This window comes from Engraulis encrasicolus, chromosome 24 (assembly GCF_034702125.1).
Source record: "Engraulis encrasicolus isolate BLACKSEA-1 chromosome 24, IST_EnEncr_1.0, whole genome shotgun sequence".
Taxonomy (NCBI): Eukaryota; Metazoa; Chordata; class Actinopteri; order Clupeiformes; family Engraulidae; genus Engraulis; species Engraulis encrasicolus.
This window is the reverse complement of record NC_085880.1, coordinates 18,068,528-18,078,527: the sequence shown is the minus strand read 5'-3', so window position 1 is coordinate 18,078,527 and position 10,000 is coordinate 18,068,528. Positions and strand designations below refer to the sequence as shown.

At 46.6% G+C, this 10,000-nt stretch overlaps 1 protein-coding gene across 1 annotated transcript in view; it reads right to left on the bottom strand.

Moving 5' to 3' along the window:
• LOC134441009 (collagen alpha-1(XIX) chain) overlaps positions 1 to 10,000 on the bottom strand; it is a 283,761-nt gene that overhangs the window by 207,399 nt on the left and 66,362 nt on the right. Inside the window, exon 15 of the mRNA XM_063191198.1 lies at positions 5,781 to 5,816. Coding sequence (XP_063047268.1) covers positions 5,781 to 5,816 — 36 coding nt within the window. The remainder of the gene's footprint in view (positions 1 to 5,780; positions 5,817 to 10,000) is intronic.

The window sequence follows — 10,000 nt, the reverse complement described above, 5'->3', positions numbered from 1 at the left end:
ATCAATACAATGTAATGAGGATCCATTTCTGGGCCCCCCTTTCTTCCTGGGGCCGGGACAAGTGACCCCTTTGTCCTCTCCCTCTGTGTCTCTCTCTACACCAACAGCTAATCCACTCCCATTGAGGAGGGCCGCCAGACATTCCCCATTCACACACAGCAAAACTATAATCTTGTCACGGCCTACTCACTCCACTCCACACCACACGCCACTCACTCAACACACACACACACACACACACACACAGACACACATGCATGCACGCGCACACACACGCACGCATGTGCGCACACACATACACACACACACACGCACACATGCCCACACACTCACACACGTGAGCACATGCCCACGCGCACGCGCACGCACACACACACGCACACACAAACACACTCTCTCACACACACACACACACACACACACACACACACACACACACACACACACACACACACACACACACACACACACACACACACACACACACACACACACACACACACACACACACACACACACACACACACACTCCACTTCACACACTGCTCACTCCACACGCCACCTGACACAAAGAGACACAGATGCATTCCGTTCAGGAGGATGGCTGTCTGCTCCACTCAGCAACACAGCCAGGGAAGCTGACACGGGGGGACAAAGGGGTCACTTGTCCCTGGCCCAGAAGGGAAGAGGGGCCCAGAATTGGCTCCTCATTACATTGTATCTATCGGGTGGGGGGCCCATTCATATTACTTTGTCCAGGTCGCGGCAAAAGCTGCGTGCTGGACTTAGCAACACGGCTTTACAGTTTTCCTTCCTCTCCTTCCCTCCTCAGTGACTGATATTCGCACACGCATGCACGCACGCATACACGCATAAATACACACAAGGACACTCGCGCACACACACCGACACACACAGACACACACACGCACACGCACGCACCCACGCACGCACAAACACACACACACACACACACACATAGGTAACTTTCACCTTGTGTTCTGGGATAGATTTCCAATGTAGTCGTAAGTGTCAGGGCCTTCTGCGTCAAGCAAGTGTTTGATAGCAAGAACTGGTATATGTTTTGATGGAAAGTTACATGAGAATATTCTAGCAACCTGACCCGAATATGTTGAATCTGCAGAGCATCTTGGATCAAGGATCAATCTCAGCTACTGCATACCAACTTATGAAACTGACATGTTTTTAAGTCTTTCTCAGAGAAGGGGGAATTTGCCAATACTATACTATACTATACTATGCTATACTATACTATACTATACTATACTATACTATACTATACTATACTATACTATACTATGCTATACTATGCTATACTATACTATACTATACTATACTATACTATACTATACTATACTATACTATACTATACTTATATAGTACTAAACTGTACTATACTATAGTACTAGGCTTGTGAAGAACATCATCTGCAAAATGATTCCACCTACGCTTGACTGTCACCAGTTTGCCTACAGACAGAACAGATCAACTGATGATGCCATCACCAGCGCACTGCACACCTCCCTAACACACCTGGAGAAAAAAGACACCTATGTAAGGATGCTGTTTGTGGACTACAGCTCAGCCTTTAACACCATTGTCCCCAGCATACTCGACGACAAACTCCGGAGTCTAGGAATTCACAGTGGCCTTTGCAGCTGGATACTAGACTTCCTCTCAGCACGGAAACAGGTGGTGAGAATGGGCTCCATCACATCATCCTCCTTGACCATCAGCACGGGAGCTCCGCAAGGTTGCGTTCTGAGCCCTCTACTCTACTCTCTTTATACGCATGACTGTGTGGCTATACACAACAACAACACCATCATCAAGTTTGCAGATGATACCACTGTTATTGGTTTAATCACAAACAATGATGAAACAGCCTACAGGAAAGAAATAAACAACCTCATGGAGTGGTGTAGAGGAAACAACTTGTCTCTGAATGTGTCCAAGACAAAAGAATTAATAGTTGACTTCAGGAGGAAAGAACACCAGTTTGAAACCATTAACATCAACAATGAGACAGTGGAGAGGGTGAGAGACTTTAAATTCCTTGGCGTTACCATCTCAGAAGACCTCACCTGGGACAGTCACACACAGCGCATTGTAAAAAAAAGCCAGCAACGTCTGTACCACCTCAGACGATTGAGAAAATTTGGAATGAGACCCAAGATCCTGAGGTCGTTTTACAGAGGCACCATTAGCCTTAGTCTCATTGCAGGGCCAGCCCCGGGCTGGCCCGGACAAAAGGGGGCTGACGGTGATCTCATCAAAAGGGGGCTAGGTGCTAAAGATGGCCGCCGGGCCAGGTTGTGGGGCTAAGGGCCGCTTTCCCTGGCCCGTCGAATTCGATGGGCCATCCGGGGCCATCAAGCACCGCCGAGGCTCGGAGGCGGGGTCAACCTCAATAATGTGGCTGCATGGGGGACTTATCGCTAAATTCTGGGCAAATTATGGTTAAGCATTAGTTTGGGGTGTTTGGCTTTCTTATGGCATAATTTCATAAGATGCAACCTTGGCACTTCTGTTTGTGTTTTTAAAGTTATTTAGCCAACATAACTTTTTTGTTGTTATCAGGGCATCATGGGCACCACTACACTTAAACTTGGGATGTCATAGCTAAGTCATGTCGGCTTTTTTCTGCTTTTAGCCGCCAACTCTTGTGCCATTATCGTGATTTGGCATGCTTTCCACTGGACACCAATAAAAAGTGTCTCACAAATACTCACACATGACATTTATGTCGGCTTATTTAGCTTTTGCGCTATTATCGCCCAAGGTCTGGTAGGCTATATCGCACGTTTCAGACAGATCGCCAAACACAGTTTGAAATTTACACAAGGGCTTTAATGTCAAATGGATGGAAATAACATGAATGAATAGACAGGTGGCACGCCGCAACGAGGGGGTGTGTCGCTATGTCCGGGGCTCATAATTTTCTATAGCAACTGATGAAGGTGCTATGTATCCGGGATTTGGTCTCCTTTCACATGGTAACTTATTCAATTACCTGCACATTCATGTCTCGCTATGTCCGGGGCTCATGCTTCTGTGCGCGATTGGGGGGATTAACTGGGCATGTTCGCACGTCTCCTTCTGTTCACTCTCAGTTGTCGAGCTGCTCGTATTTTCATGCGTCTTTGTCTTCTTAACATGCGCTGCGTCCCATACAGCTTCTGAATCGACAACTTTGCCATGTAATAAAACTGTTCTTGAAAGGCAAGCCATTTTCTTTGCAGTTCTTGTCGTCTTTGTCCGTAGGCTACGAGCCAAACGGCGACCTGCTCCAGCAGAGTTTGCTCAATTTTCTTCTCCTTCTTTGTCGTTGTTCTGTTGTTGTCCTTCTGTGATTTGGGGCGAAAGTGGGCTGTGCCCGACTGACGTTTCACAAACAAGGCGTGTACCTGAATGTGCCTGGGGTCGGCTATGAGTCCGATCAGGCAAAAAATGGCCCGGGGCCGGCAGCTCCGAGCCGGCCACTCTCCTGAGCCCCGGGCGGCCCTGGGCCGCTGAAGCGCGGCTAATGAGACCAAGGCTATTGAGAGCATTCTGACGGGGACCATTATTGCTTGGTATGGGAACTGCTCTCAAGCCAACAGGAGAGCTCTTCAGAGGGTTGTGCGTACAGCTCAGAACATATGCGGCTGTGACTTACCCTCCATACTGGAGCTATTTGAGGGAAGGAGCATCAGGAAGGCTAAAAAAATCTTGGCTGATCCTAGTCACCCCAACCATGAACTGTTTACTATGTTACCATCTGGGAAACGGTACAGAAGCCTGAAATCTCATACTACCAGACTCCAAAGTAGCTTCTTCCACCAAGCAGTAAGATTACTGAATTCATGCTGAAGACAACAAGGCACTTTCTTTGCACTTTTTTCCACCCCCCCCCCTCTCTTTTTTTATTTTTTTATTTTTATTTTTATTTTCTAATCCTTTATTTTTATTTTTTAATCTTTTTGAGGACACAAAAACACAACAATTTTTACTCTTTATAGGCTTCAAACCTATAATAAGACGTAATAAACTAATCTTGAATCTTGAATCTTGAATCTACTTTACTATACTGTACTTTAATGCACTGTACTATGCTATACTATACTGTACTGTACTATACTATACTATACTATACTATACTATACTATACTATACTGATGTGTCTTGCCAAAATATACATATCTAAACAGATGCAGTCTGCAGCATTAAAAACAACACAAATGGAATCTGGGGGATTGTGTAGTGTATAGCCTAAACATGCATTCCCATATACTGTACTCTCAATGGCATTCCCTCATCCCAGGCTGCCTATCATCAGTCTTCCTTCCTCCTTCTTTCATCTGAAATGAAGCCTAATACTAATTCCCTTGCAACTTAAAACACTTAACACCATTGAAAAAAACATTTCAAAAACATGAGCCTGTCTTAACTATCCCGGCTAATTTCATGGATGCTATTGCATGTGTCCTTGTTCGAGTCTCTGTGGTCTCGGTGAATGGACATGGCCGGAAATGGTAACGTGAAGCAGAGTGTGTTCACCTGCGCTCTTAACCTCCCCCCCCGCCCCAAACCCCGACCCTCAACTTCGAACACTGAGCGCCAGATGTTTCACAGTCCATCGAATAGCGCAAAAGACCACCCGCCCCACCCCGCTCCCCATGGCTTCTGCCGTGACCGACCGTCCACCCATAAATCTTCAGCACTTTTGACGAATTACACTCAGATGATGTAAGCAATCACTTCAGTAATTCAGCGCCCTTAACTATTACCACTTTGGCAAAGTTATATTCGGACTGTTTAACTGAACTAGGGTAGAGAAGTAATCGGTGTTGTCTCATGGAAGCGAAATGGACAAAGAGGATGTGCACATGGGCGCGCTGCCTTATATATTACGCCCGAAAGGACGGCAGGAAAGGAGGCAGCCAGTGGCCTCTGGCATGATTAAAAAACGTTTTCGGTGGAAATGTATTCTGCGATGGAGTAACCCATAGAGAGTAGTCTGATAAAATTCCGAAAAAGAACTACCTTCAGCTTCGGACTTTGCAGAGCAGAGCGGAGTGGAGTGGACTTGACTAGAGTCCAGGCAGCGGACATTTAAGGGGAACAGGGAATAGTAGTGATATGTGCACATATTGGGCCAGAGGGAATAATGTAGATTTCCCCTCCCATGCACACATGAAAAAACAGTGCAGAGCTGTACAAGTCACCCCCACCCCTCACTTCAGCTCCTTGCTCCCAGCTGTGATGGGAGGGGGTCAGGAGTGGGGACAGATGTGAAGGGCGTGGGGAGGGGGGTATGGACAGGGGTGTTGGACATGGGGGGTAAAGTGTGACTACGTTACCAGGGCCCCATGTATATGTAGGGGGCCCACAGAGTGTCTCATTAATGTAGATATATGGCTGGGGGTGGAGGTCAATTGGAGCATGTGTACATTGATTGTACATAGGGGCCTCAATTTGCAACAACACCCCTTTGTATGGAGGCAGATGGGATGGGGGGACGGGGCGGGTGGGGGGGGGGAGTGTCAGAGTACATACAGCTGTGACAGGAGGGGTCAGGTGTGGGGATGGGACTGGAGAGGATGGGATGGGGCGGTGGTTTGGCGGTGTTGGGGGTTCAGAGTAGCCTACATACAGCTGTGACAGGAGGGGTCCGGAGTGGGGATGGAAGTGGAGGGTGTGTGTGTGTGTGAGGGGGTATGGGACAGGGGGAGGGGGATTGGTGGTGGTGGGGGTGGGGGGGTAGTCAGAGTACATACCAGTGATCCTCCAGGACCGGGCGGCCCCATTTCACCCTGCAACACAGACAGCACAACAGGCACAACACACATCAGGACACCAGGTCACAGCACTTGGTGTTAAATGCACTCACGAACAGGGGAAGGGACCACGTCGCGTCACATCACGTCATGTCATGACACCCCAAACACTCTACACACACTGCACACTGTGAACGCAAGGACACAGTAACATGCTGTCACCTCCCTACACACTACACACTATACACTGCCCTCTGCGAAATGCAAAGACACACTAACATGCCGTCACCTCCCAACACACTACACGCTATACACTGCACGCTGCGAAATGCAAGGACACACTAACATGCTGTCACCTCCCTACACACTACACACTATACACTGCCCTCTGCGAAATGCAAAGACACACTAACATGCCGTCACCACGCCGTACACTGCACACTGTGCATTTAAGAACAATCTCCCATGCTCCATAGCGAGCACAAGCACACTGGGAAGTGCTCCATGAGTCAGGGGTGCTCAGGTCGCAGTGGGTGGGTGGGAATGGGATACATGCTGTGGGTGGTGGAGGGTAAACTGCACACACGCACAGACGCACGGATGCACGCACACACAGATGCACGCACGCACGCACACCCGCACAAGCACACGCATGCACACATGCATGCACGCACGCACACACACACACACACACACACACACACACATGAACGCAAGTACGCACGCACGCACATACACACTTGACAGATTTGTGGCAGGCATGATGCCTGGCGGACCCAGAAGGTTTGGAGCGTGCAGAGGCAGTTTGCTCTCCAGTAGGAGAATGTGTGCGTGTGCGTGTGCGTGTGCGTGTGCGTGTGCGTGTGCGTGTGCGTAAACATGTGCGTGCGTGCGTGCGTGCGTGCGTGCGTGCGTGCGTGCGTGCGTGCGTGCGTGCGTGCGTGCGTGCGTGCGTGCGTGCGTGCGTGCGTGCGTGCGTGTGTGTGTGTGCAGGTCACGCTCAGCTCAGCCAGTCTGTGAAGGTATTGCACTGCACGCGTTCCCTTTACACACTATGTCAAAGCAATGACACAGCACTGACAATACACTACACTAGCATGGATATACAGACCAGACCAAGCAGAAAGCTATCATGAAATGATATACAGCACTACCATGCCATGGTGGAGAACTGGAGTCAGATCACAAATTAGCTTTTTTTCCCTCTCATATACATAATGCATAAAACTCAGTACTGAAAAAATGGCTACAACTGTAAGATTTAACCTTGTGGCCAAAAACTCAGATGACATTCAAACACAGTTCATACATAGGGGTCAGCTGCAGATGTCTTGCTTTTCAAATATCACTACATTTTATCACAATACTTTGACTAGCATTGAGGAATACTGCAATACCAGTCTTCTATGTCTAGTTTATACATAAGCCTCATCGTCTGCAAAAGCAGACATTTCTAAGGCAAAAAAGAGGATTGACATTGGCCAGGCCTAACTTGATAAAAAATAAATGCAGGGTGGGGTGGGGGGGGTGGGGGTCCTTGAGTGAAAAAGCGCATGGCTCATGCTCACTGTAAAAATCTTAAAGGTCAGAGCAATAAAACCACTTCACATCACCACTCTGACACATTTGCTACATGCCCAGTTGTGCACATGTGGGAACACAGAAGTTTCCCCAGGAGCCAGGTAGGCCAATAATAATAATAATAATAATAACAACAACAAAAATAACAACAACTGTTATTTAAGCGGGCTTGCGGAGCAGAGCATGGCCCTTGCAGAGCAAGGCCCGATTATTAGTAATCTCTAAGTCCTGTTTTATTATCGTTCTTGTGCAGGGCAGCAGTAAAAATAGAAAATGGATCTCCTCCTAGGCCTTTCGAGATAGAGACACCGTTCAAACACTAAAACGACCGGCTCGGCTTGGAGATCGCGTATAGTTATAGGCTTCTCCGTGTCTCTTGTCGTTTTCCCGTTTTTGGCGATTTTGTGAAAGCCTGGGTCCCCATTGAAAACAGTGGTGGAACCTCCATGAACCAAAGTTCCGCCACTCTAAAGATTAGACACTCTAAAGATTAGAGTGTAGGAGGCTTTTTCGGTCATAAAACATCAACACTTTCACCTAGAAGTTTAGTTGGCGCGTTGTTAGCGAGCTCTATGGGATGTCTCCAAATTGTCAAAGTTTCATCTCCCAACTCCCAATACTTTTTAAATGGCAGGTTTGTAAAAAAAACAGGCCTGGGTCTATGGAGAATCCCAGTCTTTCCAAAAATGCATTTTTCAAGAGATCAGCGCATGTCCCACACGGAGGTCCATTTGTGCCTGAACCCTTTAACCTATAAACTTCATTCAAAGACTGTTAGAGAGATCACAAGCATGACTCCGATCTGTGAAAAGGACACGTGCCAACTCCTTTTAGTTTTTTTACAACGATGTTGTAAAGACAAAAAACTCATTCTCATTCTCTCCCCTGTTTAAGGCTCAATACTAACTGTCAGTTAGTATCAGAACAGGTGCTCCCAATGAAGGGTTCCATCTTAACTGCCACTGTCTCAAGATTCTATTCTTAACGAGCAGGTGCGAGCAGCCATTCTAGAAGTCTATTGTTCAGCTCTTCAATGCAATGTGATATAGTCTTGCTGGACTGTGCATGACAGCTAGCTGCTTGGCATAATGGGAATGCATGCTGCTGGATTAGAGATATGGAGGTTGAGGGTTCGAACCCCACCCGAAGCCATGTTGATTTTCAAAATTATATCATATGCAGTGTTCCTTGGCCAACTTAAAATGCCATGTATGTCATTTAGTATGAATGGCAAATGTGCTGGATTAGAGATATGGAGGTTGAGAGTTCGAATCCCACTTGAAGCCATGTTGATTTTCAAAATTATATCATATGCACTGTTCCTTGGCCAACTTAAAATGCCATGTATGTCATTTAGTATGAATGACAAATGTGCTGAATTACAGATATGGAGGTTCGGGGTTCGAACCCCAGTCGAAGCCATGTTGATTTTGTTAAAATTATATCATATGCACTGTTCCTTGGCCAACTTAAAATGCCATGTATGTCATTTAGTATGAATGGCAAATGTGCTGAATTACAGATATGGAGTTTGGGGGTTCGAACCCCAGTCGAAGCCATGTTGATTTTCAAAATTATATCATATGCAGTGTTCCTTGGCCAACTTAAAATGCCATGTATGTCAATTAGTATGGATGGCAAATGTGCTGAATTACTGATATTGAGGTTGGGGTTTCGAACCCCACTCAAAGCCATGCTGATTTTCAAAATTATATAATATGCAGTGTTCCTTAGCCAACTTCAAATATCATGTATTGTATGTCATTTAATATCAATGGCAAAGGGGCTGGATTACAGATATGGAGGTTGTGAGTTCGAATCCTGCTCGAAGCCATGTTGATTTTCAAAATTATATCATATGCAGTGTTCCTTAGCCAACTTAAAATACCATGTATGTCATTTAGTATATCCCCAAAACGCAGAGCTACAACACTTTCAAGATGGCTGAATCCAAGATGGCTGAATTGTTTGGCCCATAACTTCTGACTGGGTGGATGGAGTTTTTCCAAGATTTCTTTTAGCTTTGTTTTCTCATTAGAACTTTGTTTCATCTCTGCCCCAAAAGGCAAGCCCGCTTCCAGCATTTTCTGTGAGAATGCAATCTAGTTATTATTATTATTATTATTATTATTATTATTATTATTATTACTATGATAAACAACACACCAAAGCCACCTGAAGCCTCTTTATTTTTACTGAAGGGAGCCTTAAAAAAGCTCCCTGGCCCATTTGAGTAAATATGGGCAAAAGTAAACATATAGATAAAAGCTCTGTTACAATAACACCAAACTAAAGACAGCGGGACAGAGAGCGTTTGGGAAATGTCACGCGTCAGTTGTGTGGACAAGGCCCTGCGCTGCTCGAGCTCGAGTAAACAGCAGCTCACAAGACACCCTGCTCCCACAGCCATGCACTTAGAGACAATGTCAAAACACCAGCGAGAGATACTGAGGAGAAGGAGGAGGAAGAGAAGGAGAAGGAAGAGAAGGAGGAGGAGGAGGAGGAGGAGGAGGAGGAGGGAGAGGAGGAGGAGGAAACTGAGGCGAAAGAGGGGGAGGAAGAGGAGGAAGAGGAGGAGAAGGAGGGAGAAGAGGAGAAGCAGGAGGTGGAATAGGAGGAGGAGGAGGAAAAGGAGGAGG